Source organism: Arvicola amphibius, chromosome 3, assembly GCF_903992535.2.
Source record: "Arvicola amphibius chromosome 3, mArvAmp1.2, whole genome shotgun sequence".
Lineage (NCBI taxonomy): Eukaryota > Metazoa > Chordata > Mammalia > Rodentia > Cricetidae > Arvicola > Arvicola amphibius.
Window position 1 is genome coordinate 43,680,473 of NC_052049.1, and position 17,764 is coordinate 43,698,236.

Below are 17,764 nucleotides of genomic sequence, written 5' to 3' on the forward strand. Positions count from 1 at the left end.
AATCTAACCAGGTCTAAATTACAAAAGCCACAGTCACCCCTTACTCAGCTCTTAAGTACACAAAGACAGAAAGTATAACATCTCACTGAGTTTTTGGGCAATAGGACAATTTGATTCATCTTTTAGATTTCTGTAGCATTGTAGCAACTAATTTTTTAAAAAAGCTATAAGTTTTGAAACACTAAGAAAACTTTCCTCTTAAATGTAGAACAAAATATGTCATGAAAGAACAAAATGGGAGAAGTTGATGCTGGAAATGCAGCCCAGGGTCTGGAGATGCTGGGCAGTAAAGGTGCGTCACTGAACCACATCTCCAGTCCTGGGAGGACTCAGTTCAGGATAAATGACAAATGACCTACAGGCATCCTCAGAGACAAACTTGAGGACTTTTTTAGTAACCCCCTTAGACATCTACCCTTACTTTGTGCAGTCTCCAGGGTCAGTTAGTAATAGTAAATAGTTTCTATGAGATGTGTGGAAATGATAGACCATGCTGTGCAAACATTTACATTTCTATCATTACTTACTATAGGAAATGGCTCAAAATTTTTAGCATATTAAGTCCAAAGCCTCAGATTTTAAAATAGTGACAGCAGCTGTACATTATGCTAAGAGCCTCAAATCTTAAAATATACTCAGTGTAGTGAAATACTACACCATCAGTTCCAAACCTAAGGGTTCTTTTTGTATAATTACTCTTTTGCCTACATTTAACTAGTGCATCATACTATGCTGGCCAGTCCTTCTTTTCACTGTTTGTTAATATTTGGATCTTTGAAATACTGACATTTGACATTGCTACATGACATTGGCATATACAAAGTACATGGTCAAGAACTGTATAATTAAACTACAAGCAAACAAAATCTGCAAAACTACCCTCAAAATGTTTTAAAAGTTTATGATTTGGGGAGGTCTATTCATAACTGTCATTGGTTATTTATGTCTGATAAATATGGTTGAACATAATAAAGACTGTTTTCTACAACCTATTTTCCCTTTTTAAAGACTAATTTTTATTTTTAATTATGCATATGTGTTTAAGGGTGCAAGAGAATATGCACATGAGTGTAGGTAAACATGAATGCCAGAAGAGGGTGCCAGATTCCCTGGAGCTAGAGTCACCCAAAATGGGTTCTGTCTGGTCCTCTGCAAGAACAGCACATGCTCTTAACCACTGGGTCATTTCCCTAGTCTCTTTCTAAGTTATTTTCAAAGAATCTTTCATGAGAGCTAAAGTTGTCTGTCAGTGGTTTTACCAAGTACCAAATCTGTTTTTAAAGAAAATACCAATTTCAAAAATAAATGTAATTTGAACAGTAGATACAAGTTTTCATCAAAAAGAGTATCAACCACTTAAAAGTTTGTCCAAGCACAGTTTTTAATCTAGTTGAAAAGACCAGATTGAGGTGAGAAAAGTATATACCTACTTCAGGAAATATAAATAGCAAACAACAATATCTTATAGCTTGTCTTTAGGTGCTGCACGAGTGAGAGACCAATGAGCAATGTAATAAGTTATGTAAATATTGAATTTGAAAGAAAGCTTTGAGTGTGTCCCAAAGTATTGCAGTTAAGATAGTTAAGAAAGAAAAAGGACCTGGGGAGATTATTAAGACTGTGCTGAGGGATTAGACAGGGAAGCCAAATAGAGCTATGCAGGAAGGTAGAAAGAGATTATGTGTTCTGAATGTTTTCTGAATAGTGAAAAAGGTCATCCTATACCAAAGTCAAGAACTGTAGAGAAACACAAGGAGAAACAACAGCTCTTATACAAACACCAGCACAAAGCTGAGTTAACATATTAAGCCAGTCACTGAATACAAAATTAAAAATGCTGCTTTCCAGTATTTTCTAAGGACCCCTTTAAAGCTGAAGAAAAGCAAATAGTCAATAAAAGGGGACTGCTGTTTACTGAAGCACTTGGATGGCATTACATGAAGGTTTTTTTTTTTTTTTTTTTTTTTTCCTATTCTTTTCTTCTGAGTACCTCTCCTAGGGTCAGCTACAATAACATCAAAGCATTGTTGTAAATGCCACTTAACTAGTTCTAAGTACACTGTGACAGACTTCAGAGATCTTTAGGTGTGTAAGCTGCTTCATCCCTAACAGCATTCTCATGAAGTAATCATAATTATTTCATAAGGAATGAACGAGACTACAGAAAAGTTGATTCATAAAAAATTTCAGGGTATGAAGATACTCCCTTTATCTGAATGAGAATTCCTCCTTGAGTCACTCCAAATGATGTAACAGCATAGGTTTAGGTAAGAAATTGGTCATATCAGTGCTTCAATAGAAGTATTTACAAAAAAAAAAAAGGGAGACAGGTCAAATTTGATTAGTTGTTTAGCCAGTACAGAATCATATCTGTCAAGATGTGGGGTGAGAGATGATGTAATACCATTTGAACAGATTCTTAGTTTCTTCTACAATTATCCCCAAAGCAGACACCCAATTTGTAGAAACATGAACAGGACAACTATGAGCAACTTCCTTTATTTCCACCAAAACCTGCCTTCCAACAACCAAGTGATTTTTATTTTTTCTTCTGAATCTATACTAACCAAATCTTCTTAGATTGAATGATACCCAGGCCTTGATAAGTTTCTTCTACATACATACTAATTAGCCAGTAGTCTTCTTAAAACAAGTTATGAAGAACTGGCCTAGGTTCACTTAACAAGTATTTATAAGTTGTATAATATGTGCCAGATGTAATACAGGCTTTGGGGTTAGAGGGGAAAAATAAAACCTTAAATGTCTGCTTTCATAAAATTTATTGTAGTTTGACATGAGAAGAATGGCAGAGCAGAGTAAAGAAGTTAGTGGTGAGGTGAGAGCTAAGTGGTTTGAAGAACTGAGAGGGCAGCAAGTGCAAACGCCCTGAGGCAGAGCTGCTGAGCATCTGGATAAGACTGTGTCCTAGTCTTTGTTCTTAGGTGTTCTGGTTTCAGTTCTCACCAGTGAACGCTCTGAATATGTGAAAAGTAAATATAAGGTAAGCAGGAATCGCATTGGCTGGTCTGGAGAGAGATCAAAGAGTAATCACAGGAAAGTAATTCCTAGAAGAAATTTCTGAAACCTATTTTTGATTAATTTTTTTAAAATTGGAGAGTTTAATATGTAGTGTGATTTTTAGGCTATTAAGAATAATAATAGTATCAACACTGTCCTAAAGCATGTATATAAAACAATCTTAAAACTAATCTAGCATCCTCTCCCCAGACCAACAAGTACGGCCCTATGGACCCAAGAGCAATGCCACAGGCCTCAGTCTCCAGGGTTTGTAAGTATTTTCAAAATAAAAACAATAACAACAAAATCTTTATCGCCATTTTCCAGATCTATAGGTATTAATACATTTTATAAACTATATTGTACTTTCAACTATTTGGATAGATAAGTATTTCCCAAACTTTTTTTCCCTAAACATTTGCCTAAACTTAACATATTTTTCCTACGGAACCAGACATGCATGTGGTACACACATGCATGCAGACCAAACACTCATACACATAAAATAATTCTAAAAGTATTTTTAAAGATGACAGGTAAATTTTATAACAATACCCATTTGTGATATATTTTTATGTTTGTATTGAGTCTTGTCTTTATAAGTCCCCTATTCCATTTTTAAGAATATTATATGACATTAAGGAGAAACTGTAGATATTCTGGATATTCTGTTTGTATTTGCTATTAATTGGTAAAACTAGTTGATCTATGTTGGTTCTAGGCTTTAATTCCCTATAACTTAAGCAACAGATTTATATCTTGTATTTTTCAATCCAATTTACCACTATAGGGTTGTACATAGGTAACACAAGTTTCTAAGCAGTGAGGTGTTCCAGTGTGGATGTTGCTCCTTTTGTCATGTCTACAGATGCTATAAATCTTAGAAATTACGGCATTTGACTCTGTACTAGGGTTATTTCACTAAGATTCTTATACCAGAAATTGTGAGCCACCTTTAGTAAGTAGGGAGACCCTGTACTGCATATTTAATTCACCGATACTATTCCAGTTTTATAGTGTTTCCTCTTTCTTCTGATTTTTCTTTCTCCTTTTCCCAAGAAATAGGTTTCCTTAAGGCTTTTTGATATATGCTTAGTTTGGGACAACACATTGCGCACCTCTTCCACTTCCTGTTCATCCACCCTCATCCACAGTTAAAGCTTTAACTCCCTGTATGTCCACCTTCTTTTTATCATATGTGTCTATTATATCTTCATTCCTTAAGACTGCTCACCTTCCTCTCACAGCCCCTTTCTAGTTTTCTGAGCTCTGTACAGGTACTCCAAGATAAACAGACACATGTAAATATCTAATTTTGGATCTACATACAAGAAAGAACATAAACTTTCTGATCCTGGGTCACTGCACTTAGTATGATATATTCCAGTTCCATCCATTTTCTTGCAAGTTTCATAATTTCAGTTTTATTTACAGCTGGATAAAATTCTATCATATATATGTATCATATTTTCATTTTCCAAGCATCAGTTAAAGGACATCTAAACTGATTCTGTGCCCTAGGTATTATGAACAGAGCAGCAGTAAACACGGATATTCAAGTTTCTTTTTTTTTTTTTTTTTTTTTTTTTTTTTTTTTTGGTTTTTCGAGACAGGGTTTCCCTGTAGTTTCTAGAGCTTGTCCTGGAACTAGCTCTTGTAGACCAGGCTGGCCTCGAACTCAAGAGATCCGCCTGCCTCTGTCTCCCGAGTGCTGGAATTAAAGGCATGCGCCACCACCGCCCGGCTCAAGTTTCTTGATAGAACGCTATGGAGACCTTTGGGGAAATGACTAAGAATGGTATAGATGGATCATATGGCAATTCTATTTTTGCTTCTAAGAAGCCTCCACACAACTTCCACAGAAGCTGCATCAATTTACATTACATCTAACCTTAGCTAAACATTCACATATTCCCACCTCTCACCAGCATTTGTGGTTATTTGTTTTCTAACTGAGTTGAAATGGATTCTCAAAGTCCTATGTCTATTTGCTTGGTATTCTCTCTCTCTCTCTTTCTCTCTCTCTCTCTCTCTCTCTCTCTCTCTCTCTCTCTCTCTCTCTCTCTCTCTCTCTCTCTCTCTCTCTCTCTCTCTCTCTCTCTCTCTCTGTGTGGTGTTTCTTGGAAGCAACACGTAGTTAGCTCCTTCTTTTTGGACCAATCTACTATTGTGTCTTCTGATTGAGGAACTGGGATTATTGATATTGAGCTATTAAAACTGTGCATTAATTGCTGCTATTCTGTTGATTTTGTAGTGTTTCCCCCTTCTCTTATTTAGTACTATCCCAGCATGGTTTATTAATTCCTATGGCCTCGTGGATGGGTTGTTTTTCTCTCCAATCTGAAGGATTTCTTTAAGCTTTTACTGTCCAGTTAGAGATCCTTTGCCCTTTTCTGTGTCTTCAACTCATAAATGTGATCTTTTCAGTGTGTTGTATCCATCTCACAGTTCCCAATGATCCCTTTTTATTATTGTACCTTTGTCCCTGCAAGTTTGTTACAGTTCCTCACCCTTGTCTTCATGCTCAGATATTCCAGACACTCAGTACTCTCTTTGTTCTATTCTGTATCTGAGACTTTCCACAGACTTTTAAACTGACTTGCTATAATTATTTTTAATTTCAGATTATGTTTTCATCAGTATTAACCTTTGATTTTTATTTTATCTTTCATATTATCCATCACCTTTCTTATTATATCCTGCCATTTGCTTATGCCTTTAAACATACTTAGAATCATTGTTTTAAGTTCTCTGAGATTTCCTCTAACTCACTCTCATCAGATGCCATTGCTATAGGGTTAATAATTTTTGAAAGAGTTATGCTGTCTTGTTTTTTGTGTTTCTTATGTACTCCACTTATTACTTACACATCTGGTGTTATTTCTTTGCTTTGTTAGGTTATTTTTAATTAAACGTTTTCTGCCAGTTGAAGTATTTGCAATGTCCAGTGGAACTTGGATATGCCAGTATTGAGTGAATAGTTCAGAAAATAATTCCTCAGACAAGAAGGCTCTGGATGTCTGGTGTAAGGTTTATATTATTCCCTTAGTAGGATATTAACTATGAATGCAATTAGTTTCTTTATATTAACACTACTCAATTGTTGTAGAAATTAATAACAGCGACCATTCACATTTTAATAACTGCTGGAAAATATATTATCAAGGGTAGTATGGGGCAGTATGGAGCACACTCAGATTTTAATTCTCTGATTTTTCTAACATTCAGTTTTTCAATCATGATTTTAATGTAGTGCTAGAATAACTAATCAAATATTTATAAACAACAATTACCAATAGCATTATTAATACTATCGTTTTATGTAAATGTGTGTGGAGAATTATGTGTTCATATATGTATATACACATGGTGTTCAGGTGCATGTACACATGTGTTGGCAAACATATGGAGGCTAGGAGTTGATGCTGATATCTTCCCTGATTGTTCTTCAATTTATTATCTGAGATGGAGTCTCTAACTGAACCTGGAGCTCATTCATTCAACTAGGCTGAGTGGCCATTAAGCTCCAGAATCCTCCAAACTCCATGCACCCAACTCCAAATCCTGGGGTTATAGACTAACTAGCTTTTTACGTGGGTTTTGGGGATTCAAATTCAGATCTTCATGTTCACATAGCAAGTACTTTACCAATGGAGCCTACACACACACAAGCATACATACAAACAGACTCACACACACACAACAAAAAACCAACTATTTTTAATGTTAAAATGAGAAATAACCAGAAATGCAAAGTACCAACCAGCCAGTCATAAGAAGGGAATGAGCAAGACCTCTACATTGTTTAAGAAATTGACAAGCTATATCGAATAGGTTGTATGCCCGAGAAATAATTCAAACAGAATGTATTAAATACACATGAGTCAGACAGTCCCCTAGGTTTTCCACTTTCCATTAAAATATATATACTCAGGAAAAAGTTAGAAAGCACAGAGCATGCCTAGTCACGAGAACGAAACACTTTTAGGGATGGGGCTCTAGCTCACAGTTCAGTAGTTCAACACTTAGCTAGCACATAGTGGGCCCTAGATTTGATCTCCAAATAAATAAATACATACACAATGACTTTGATGCTCGATGTGGTAACTCACATTTTGAACCACAACATTTGGGATGCTAACACAAGAGAATAGCTAGCAATTCAAAGCAAATTAAGGATACATAGTTGAGTTTCAGGCCAGCCTGGGCTACGGAGTGAGACGATCTCCAAAATCAAAAACAAAAGAATCCCTGTTCTCTTGCTCTTTGACTGCTTGACACTAATTCTGAGTTTTGATTTAAAATTTTTTCCAGGATCATTTTAATTTATAATTTGTATTATTCATACTTAAATCTCAAGAAAGCTTTTGGCTCACAAATGAGCAAGTAAAAAAAGCTTATAAAATGTTTTATGGTTGTTAACTATCTATTTAATTCTAACTAATTGGAAACATCTCACTCAGATCTCATTTACAGGGTCATAAAATATGACACACATAGGATTGAGGTATATGAGCACACAGCATGAAATGAGGCTGACCTGGTAAAAGTGAATTCTTTTATCTCTTTTAATTCAGAGAAAGTAGTTCAGACACACAGAAACCTGGGCAGTATATGATATATTAACATTAATCATTGTGCATTTAGAAACTTTGGTACACAAGAAGGGAATGAGCAAGCCTTCTACATATATAGAAAACTGACAAGCTATACTGAATAGATTGTGTTTCCTAAAAACAATTCAAGCAGAATTTATTAAATATATATGGGCCAGCCAGTTCTCTAGGTTTTCCACTTGCTATTGCTAACAGAATACAGTGAATTCTTGCTTATCTTAGTTAATCTTACTACAATCAATTCATCCTTCATGATTTCTTACTAAATTCCATCCTATAAAATAGAGTCTTTAAGGTACCCTTTTGGTAGATTTTTTTAACATATAGGAGTTTCTGTTTTATCTAATATGATATATAATTCTGAAAATCTCTTTTCATAAAACTTCATGGTAAAAATGACAGCTCTTTAAAACTTGCGTTAGACACATTTAATTCAAAGACAGTTCATTTCACTTAAATATGAAAAATTCTAAACAACAAAATACTGAAGTAAGTATGACTTTCTTATTTGAAGAATTAAAAGGAGCTAATATGGAAGAGTCAGGACTATAGAGCTAATTCATTAAAAGTTGAAATAAAAGGAAAAAATAGTAATAGAAATACCATCATTCCAGGTTCTAGTTCTAGCTTCTAATACAGTCATAAGTACAGCAACAGTGTCTGTCTCTTTTTTCATATTCTGTTTCCTAGCATACACTAGTCTTATTGTATAATGCCTATATTATTGTATGTTCACACCTTCAATTACATAATACTGGAAATAGTTGTAAACTAGGAGATGGGTTTGAGTTTCACACTACTACCTAATAGTATGATACAACAATAGGTCTTCACTTCAGTCCTTGTATAAAACCTCTATTCTTCTGACATTGGTGTCATTAATCTAAATCAGCTTGGGGCTTAATAAATGAGGGTCATTTTCTCTCTTGGAGAAGAGATTGAGGTATATGATAATTAAGACAGTCTCATCCTATACACCAACTTCTCGGATCATCCTGAGTGTCTTCAACATTCATGTGGAAGAGCCATCAGTCTTACAAGCAGTGAAGTTCTTCCCAATGCTTTGTCTCCACTCCAGTTTGGGCATGTACTCCCGTTACCACCTTCTGGAATTGTCATCTCTGAATGCACTCACTTGTTATATCCTAAATTCAAATGTATTTCTTTCTGATCTCAACTTCTACCCTGATGTGGGAGGGTCTTCTGTTTTAATAAAGAAACTGCCTTGGCCAGCCCTTAGGTGGGTGGAGTAGACAGAACAGGAAAAAGGAAGTGAGGTAGATGGCTCAGACAGTTGCCACGCCTCTCTTCTCTGGGGCAGACTGCCATGCCTCTCCTCAGGGAGACAGATGCAATGAAGCCAGCCATCAGGTCAGACATGCTGAATCTTTCCCGGTAAGATACCACTCGTGGTGTTATACAGATTATTCGATATGGGTTAGTGAAGATGTGAGTAAGAGGCTGAAACTAATGGGCCAGGCAGTGTTTTAAAAGAATACAGTTTCCGTGTAATTATTTTGGGTAAAGCTAGCCGGGTGGCGGAACACAGCCCGCATCTCCTCTCTACACTACCCAACTCACTCTACTTTTCCTACTGTCTTATTTTGTTTTAATTTTAGTTTTGGTTTTACTTTTATGGCTTTTTAAAAGTCCGTTCCTAATTTTCTCCCAAATACCCCTCTTTAGACTCCACTTTCATTACTTGTAGAGAGCCTCTGTCTCAGCACTTCAGCCATTAAATTCCTTAATGTGGGATTCCCCTCTGTATGCTGTGAATGTGTTTTATTACCATTATTTAATAAAGAAGCTGCTTTGATCTATGGCAGGGCAGAATATGGCAATGCAGTAAATCCAAGCAGAGATAGAGGAGAAAAGAAGGCAAAGTCAGGAAGACGTCATGTAGCTGCCGAAGGAGAAAAACGCCAGAACCTTACCGATAGGTCACAGATTCGTGGTGATACACAGATTAATAGAAATTGGTTAATTTAAGATGTTAAAGTTACTTAATAAGAAGCTTGAGCTATTAGGCCAAACAGTATTGTAATTAATATAGTTTCTGTGTGATTATTCAGGTCTGGGCAGCCTGGAAACAAAATGCAGTCTCTGGTTACAATTCCTCTTGAGTTATTCACTGTTATGTTGACTCTTGTCTTTCTTCAATATGTTCACATCTAAAGCCAAAACCTAAGACTCTTTCAACGGTTTCTAAATGCCTCAGAACATATAGCAGACCATTAGCACACTGGCCTTGCACTTCATTCTCCATTTACCTAGATGTCCTTAACATCACTAGCTTTTCTTTGGCCTACTCTCTTTGCCTTTTAGTTCTCTCTAACTTTTTATGGAAATGAACGTTAAATTCCTAATTAGCCATGTGCCAACTCTACATACTTTTGTAAAATATGACTCAAGTGATTCTTTGAAAATTTACATCAGGCATTCAATTTAAGGGAATGAATAGTGGTAGTATTTGAAAAGTCTTATGATTGAAGATACATGCAATTATTCTGAGATCTGTTTATCAGAATAAAATATGATAAACAGGTATGTTAAAAGGGGAAAGAAATAGAGGAGGAGAGAAGCTTACAATTTTAAGTACAGTATCGAGGTTAGGCCTTATTAGAGAAGGAAACAACTGAGTAAAGATGAAGGGATAGACAGCATTAAGTGCACAAGGCAAAGGGAGTAGTCAAAACAAAAGTCCTAAGGAAAGAGCACTAATGGCGGGTTTACAGAAGGAGATCCATATAGTTGGGGCAGAGTAAATGATGAAGAATCTGCTAACAGATCAGTTCTCAGAAGCGATGGAAGTCAGATTAAATAGATCTTGCTAGCTTTTGTAATAATTTCATATACAAGAAATAGTGAAGTGTTGGGGGTTAAAGAGTAAGGATAACCTGACTTACTCTGCCTCCAATATTGGGAACTGAAGAGTAAAAGTTTGTTGTTAGTAAATCAACACATGAGGTTCTTAAAGGATTTGATGGTGAAGTTCAGTGGTAGAGCACTTGCCCAAGCATGTGTAAAGTCTTGAGCTTAGCAACAAGCACCTCAAAAAACAAAAATAAAAGCCTATTAAACTGATAACTATAGATACTAGTAACTCATACCAGAGTAAAAGTAGCAGAAGTAGTGAAAAGTTGTCAAATCTGAGATATATTTTTAAGGCAAAATATAACAGAATTTCCTAAGGGATTAAATGGATACAGATGGTGAGACAGAAAAGACTGGGGAAAAACAAACAAACAAAAACCTCTAAAATTCTGATTTATACTGGTGGAACAGACATCTGAGGTAAAGAACACTTACAGAGTACAGCGTTGAATAGTTTTGTAGATAACATTCGCATACACTACATACTGCATGTTTATTAAAGGTCAACCCAAATAGTAAGTGACAGCTGGGCTGAAAGGTATACATTTTGGAGATGAATGACATAGCATCCAAATCAGTGAAGCTTATGAGATCAGAAGTAAAACGAGTATCAGTAGAATGGAGAAACAGTCAAGGGCAAATCCTGGGTAGTCTAACATTAGGAGAATAAGGAGCAGCACTAGTGAAAAAGAATAATCAAAATGTTCAAATGAGTAGGAAGATGAAGACTACAACTAGCCATTGGGTTTAACAAATATTGAAGGCATCTGTGACTTGGTAAGAGTATGTCAATATTATGATGGAGATAAAATCACAAAAGAACAAATTCAGGAAAAAAATTAGAAGATGTGAACTCAATTCAGTATATATAGATAAGTCTATGGAGGAATTTCTTTCCTCCAAAGGGTGGCAAAGAAGTGGTTGAAGTAATTGGCTAGGCAGCTGGACTGGGACTGATGGAGCATGTGATCAAACTGGACTCTCTGAACGTGCAGGACAAAGAGGGCTGACTGAGAAGCCAAGGACAATGGCACTGGGTTTTGATCCTACTGCATGTATTGGCTTTGTGGGAGCCTAGTCTGTTTGGATGCTCACCTTCCTGGACCTGGATGGAGTAGAGAGGACCCTGGACTTCTCACAGGGCAGGGAACCCTGACTGCTCTTTGGACTGGAGAGGAATGGGAAGGGGGAATGGGGGGAGAGGGAGGAAAATGGGAGGAGGTGAAAATTTGTAGCAATAATAATAATAATAATAATAATAATAATAATAATAATAATAATAAGAAGAAGAAGAAGAAGAAGAAGAAGAAGAAGAAGAAGACGAAGAGGAAGAAGAAGAAGAGGAAGAGGAAGAAGAAATAACTGGCAAGGGCTTATTGTTTGTTTTTAGATAGAAAGATGCTTGTATGCTTACGGAAAAGTCCAGAAGAGGATATGTGGGAACAATACTCTGCACATTTATGAATTTAAAAAGAGTTAAGGCAGGAGTAGACTGGAAAATGTGAATGAAGTTTAGTTTGTTAATATTTCAGTCTTACAAAATAAAACAGTGTGTTTTATACATAGGAAGGAGCAATAATGTTCTGGGCAGAATTACCAAATGAAAGATAGTCAATCTACTACCAGAGGCAGCCCACCACGACCAAGGAGAAAACCAAGAAGCTCCCATTTTGCAAACTACAGAGGAAACAGTAGATTTGAAGGAGTGATGGTTTCCATCAAACCATGAAGGTACATGCTGTTTTAACATGACTTGCCTCCCAAAGACTTGTGTTTGAATACTTGGTCTGTAACTAGCGGTGTTACTTGAGAAGGTTTTATGGGACCTTTAAGAGGTAGTGTTGCTAGAGGAAGTATGTCACTGGGAGCTAGCTTTGGAGTTTTCTTTCTGTTCTACCTTGCTGGTGCAGACATGATGGACAGGTCTCATGCTCTACTGCCATGCTTTCCTCACCAAGATGGGCTGTACTGGTTCTGGAGCTGTAAACTAAAATACACACTTTCTCCCCTGGGTTCCTTGATCTGGGTATTTCATCATAGCAACAGAGACGCAGTTAGAACAGTAAAGATAAGGGAAGCTCAGAAAAGTCAGACAGTGAAATTCTGCTGATAATGGTTCAGAATTCCTGAGGGCACAGAAATATTTTCGTAGTTGCCAGTGGCAGGGACATGATTTGGGACAGAAGATGCTATGGACTGTAATGTTGAGTCTTAAGGGACTGGACACCAAAAGACGAGGGATGATGTGCGAGACTCAGGCTCCTCGCTGTGAGGAACAGAAAACAAGGTGAAGAGCATAGTAAGACTGCCACTTGTGGACTCAAGAAACATAGTGACAGTGAGGTTGGGAGTCGAAACCAGGTTTCTCAGGGCATATATGGGTCTCCCCATCAGAGAGAAGACACCTGCCCCTGCTTCTGGAACTGCCTCATGGTCTGACTGATGGAATTGACAGTGCTGAGGCTGGCTTTTAGGAAATTCATGTGACCCTTACACAGATGGATTTCTGATTAAAGAGCCTAAAATTGAAAGCTTTCCCTGTATGAGAAAAGAGTAAACTAATTACTCATAGCAAATTTTGGGTTTACTTACATCTGTATTGCAAGAGCGATACCGTTTTCTCTCTCCAAGGCAATATTTTCCACCTCCTGAAGGTCTGGAAAACATTTTTTAACATGTGATTATAATGCATCTGTCAAATAAAGACTACATATATTGCTTGATGAACTCATCAAAATTTACATTAAGAAGATACAAAATGTGATGTTTTATCAATTATTAAAATAATGATAATTGTTAACAATGAATATGGTTAGTCAGAATAAAGTTATAGCAGTATATATAAATAATTTGTAAGACTTAGGAGTTATGATTATATTCTCAGGAAAATATAATTGAATTAGTGTATTTAATTATCATAGTATAGTACTCCACTCAATACAATGACTTTAAAAACCTCATCTATAATGAAAATATAATCTTTTCTTTCAGAAAAGACTATAATCTTTTCTTTCAGGTGGGAAACAAAGAGATAACATTTAATGACTTCCTGGGAATGGATCCAGTTCAGAGTAAATAATACAAAAATACATTTTCATTTAATTTCAACATAAAGTTAAAAATATCAAATTAAAAAGATGGCAAAAAGATGGGTTTGTATTATATTACTTCCATATTAGTGAAAAATACAATATCAAATGTTTGCTTTTGTAAATTAATATTTAAAGTATTTAAAATTAAGGAAAAACATATGCAATCACTCAGACATGCTATTATTGAGTGAAAAACTGGTGTGGGATTCCCTTCTGTGTGTTGTGAATATGTTTTTTTGCCATTGGTTAATAAAGAAACTGATTTCGGCCAACGGCTTAACAGAGCAAAGCTAGGTGAAAAATCTGAACAAAGATGTAGAGCAAGAGTAGGCAGAGTCACAGAGAAGCCATGTAACTGCCAAGGGAGACAAACACCCCAAAACCTTACTGGTAAACTATGAGCCTTGTGGGATAGTAGTTCATAGCAGGCTGTGGTGAACTTAGGCTAATTATCCTTGCACTTGCTTAAAAAGGAATCAAGTCTACTGGTATCAATGGATTTGGAATATGTTTTGAAGACCAGAGGACTGATCAACTTGAGTCAAGCTAAGAGAAACGGATTGTGAGGCCAAACAAAGTTGCGGGGGATGATGACAGCCAAGGGTAGTTTATAAATTATAACAGGAATCTCTGTTTGGTAGGAAGGCAACAATGTTAGAAAGTGGGAAGTTGAAATTTAGAACTGTTTTAAAGAAAATATTCTTAGATTAAAAAAATAGAAACAAGGTATTTGAAAAAAGCTAAGAGTCCAAGGTTAAAATGAGAACAAATAAAGAAATAAACTAGAACATCATTTATCCAGATTAGTGGGTGGGGTGAGTAGAGATGTTAAAACATCATTCTTCACCAAAGACTGCTTATCAGAAAAGGTCCTCAGCTTCAGTTTTAGACACTATGGGTAGGTAGCATGCAGCAGTGAAGGAGTAGGTGAGTCTTAGGCAGAATAGGAAAAGTAAATTAAAGTACCAGTCCACGTTTACATTGACAGGATGGAGAGGAAATAGAACTGGCAAAGCAAACTGATGGGCTGGCCTTGCCCCGTGGGGACTCTGGCTGGAGAGTGGTGGGACAGGGACAGGCTGACCTGCTTGCAGCAGTACTGAGAGATGACAGGAGCGTGTGAATGGAAACCGCTTTAACACATGGACAGAATTGTCTTCATTGTGATCTGTGATGCGAATCGAGGCATCTCAACCCCTGAAGCGCTCTCATTGGTCCTTTTAATAGTAATGTGGCAGTAATAATTTTATGTGACATGTGAAAAGCCCTTCTTTTTCTGGAAATAACGGTAATGTAGCAGAAACCAGACATAGATTCATCCTTAAATCAGCAGTCTTCAGAGGAGGAAATCTGATCATTACTAACTTATCTAGAAGACAATACTTTTCTATTTGAAAGATTTGGCTTCTTTCTTTCTTTCTTTCTTTCTTTCTTTCTTTCTTTCTTTCTTTCTTTCTTTCTTTAGTTTTACTTACACAATAAGGGGAATGGAAGAAAAAGAAAGTCTGTCTAACAAAGCTCCTCCACTTTCCTGGACCTCTTGCTTCTTCTGAAGACAAGCACTTGGCTTGCTAGAGAAACATTTTTACAGATAACATGTGAAACCACAGCTTTGAATCATTTCCAATTGTGTCTTTTTGTTGGCTCTGGCTTACTTTAGCTACTTACGCTGGACTGTCACAGTGTCTTAGGGATGAAGAGACGCCTCCCCCGCAGGTCCTGCTGCACTCGCCCCACAGCGACCAGGAACCCCAGCCCCCATCTATGCTCTGGGGCCAAGTGCCAAAAGGAACACATTCTCCCTGATAGCACCACTGTAAAAACACAAAACACACAGAATTAGATTTTAGGCAGATACAAGATAGAAGTCCATAAACTTTCATAAAAGTCAGGTAATGACCAATTTTAAGCATTAGCATTCTCAAGAGAAGAGAACAGGTTTTTAACTGTGTTTAGACAATGTAAAGGTGCATATGATTTGCAAAGTATCTTCAGCTGGTCACATTTATAGTCTCCAATGTGTACCAGTCCTAAAATCCCTGACTTTGGCAGTTTCTCTTTGTTTCTTTTCGTCCAGACTTTTAGTGTTTCTCATTATGGAATTAGCTATAGACCTCAAAATCATTTTTAAATATTGTAGTAATTTCTTTTAAAAAAATCTTTATATTCTACTATTATTAGACTTGTGGAATGATAATGCACTATGGAAAGTTCTCCAGTAAGGAGTTTTTATGATGGTAATTGCAAGTTCTTTAAAGAAAAATAAAAACTGGTTGAGGCTACAATAGTAAAAGAATGCTTTGTGGTATTTCATCTAGGAGCAGCAGACATAATAAAAGTAATGCCAAGACACTAGGGACTGGGCACAAAAAAACCTTATATACATTAACTAGCTATGTGTAAGGCCCTGTGTGAACATGTGTACTGGAATTCTGCTAGTTTTACTCTGTGCAATAAACCATACATGCTGCCCCTAAGGAGAGAGCCAGGAATAATTTATCAGAAAGCAAGACATCACATAATCAGTTCATAACTCTAGCATGATAAATCTTATTTGCAGTATATGGCAAAATAAAAGTGTTCTTTTAAGCCGAGCATTTATAAGTTTTTGCTGATTCATTTTTCTAAATCATCAAACATTAACAAATCAAACTCATCTATGAAAGTGAAATGTTTATATGGATAACAATAGGCAACAGTTGTTAGAGTTAATTGTCAACAGGATTATTCCATTAAGAAATTCAACCTTATAATGAGATGTGAGACACTTAAAAATTAATCATTTCATTGTCCTAATTATATCACCAAGTTTGTTGGGTTTTACTCCTGAGGTACAGGGGCAGTTCTCTCAGTTTCAGCTTCTATATGGCTGCCACCCTGGACAACAGCCTCCAGACGGAGTAGCTCCTAACTTGGTGATTCTGCCTCCATCTTTCCCAGAGAGAATTCAGGTGTGGCTTTTTAAAGACACAGCATCACACTATTTTGATTTCATGCTGTTACTATTTTGCTTAAAAGGCCTCAGTGGCTGCCATCTCCCTTAAGCCCAGACTTGCTGATAGAGCCCTCACAGGCCCTGAGCCCCCTGGCCTTGGCAAGATCAGTAGCCACATGGTTTGTTAGTTCTTCCTCGCCCACCTCTCCTTCTGCACTTGCTCCCTCACTAGCACATTTGCTCATCCTTCAGGCAGCCTTCTCCTAGCAATTGATCCCACAAGTCAAACAGAGAGCTGCATACATGCTAGTATGTCTACACTAAGCCACATCTCTAGTCCTTTTTACCTAAATTGTCAATCAAGATAGGTTTTGCCACGTGGCCCAGGCTGACTTTGAAACTAACGATCCCAGAGCTTTAGTCTTCTAAATGCTAGGATTCCAGGTTGTGCTATCACACCCAGCTTCCAGTTGTTTACATAGGTGTCTTCTGATCATTTAGTCTTAGACCAAGTATCATTTCAGCAGACAGCTTTTTCCAGGATGCTCTTATTCTGAAGAGGCACCTCACCATCCATTCTTGCCCTAGAGCTATCCTTTTCATTATGGAACAGTACTTACTTAAGCCTTCCATTTCAAAAACCTTACCAGTTAGAACTACTTTAGTTATTTTATCAATTTCCTCTTAGTTTACTCCCCTCTGCTTAGATGCAAGCCTTGAAAACATCACATGGCTACTGTTAATTTCTGTTCCTCAGACTAGCCCCATTTTAAGGCTAGCATAGCGACATGTAGCAGCATATTAGACATAAGAGTTAAAATGCAACCCATGATCACAGGGACCCTGTTGAAATGAGGACTGCCTCCACCACTATTTGGTATCTAGTATACATGTAAAAAACTATTAGATGAATTGTTATAGTTAAATTGTGAAATTTTGAATCCTATTTTAGTCATTACATGTCAGAAAGGAGCTAGAAAATATTAAGATAAACAAACTCACATTTGATTCCTTGTCATTTCAGACTTTCTTGAGAATACATATGATTTGAAGGGAAATGTTTTACTTTTTAATTTTTTTCTTAGGATTTAAAAATAGTGAGAGCCATAAAAATACTAAAAGATATAAATTCAAAAAAATATAACAGTATTGCTATATATGCTTACAAAGGGCAGTGAAAGAGTCAATAAATAGCCTTATTTTCCTTTGATCCTTATTTTTGGCCTACT

At 36.6% G+C, this 17,764-nt stretch overlaps 1 protein-coding gene across 1 annotated transcript in view; it reads right to left on the reverse strand.

Moving 5' to 3' along the window:
- Positions 1 to 17,764, reverse strand: part of Adamts6 (ADAM metallopeptidase with thrombospondin type 1 motif 6) — a 200,992-nt gene that overhangs the window by 87,211 nt on the left and 96,017 nt on the right. Inside the window, exons 12-13 of the mRNA XM_038323313.1 lie at positions 15,269 to 15,414; positions 13,101 to 13,164 (exon numbers count right to left, since the gene is read on the reverse strand). Of these exons, the coding sequence (XP_038179241.1) occupies positions 13,101 to 13,164; positions 15,269 to 15,414 (210 nt within the window). The remainder of the gene's footprint in view (positions 1 to 13,100; positions 13,165 to 15,268; positions 15,415 to 17,764) is intronic.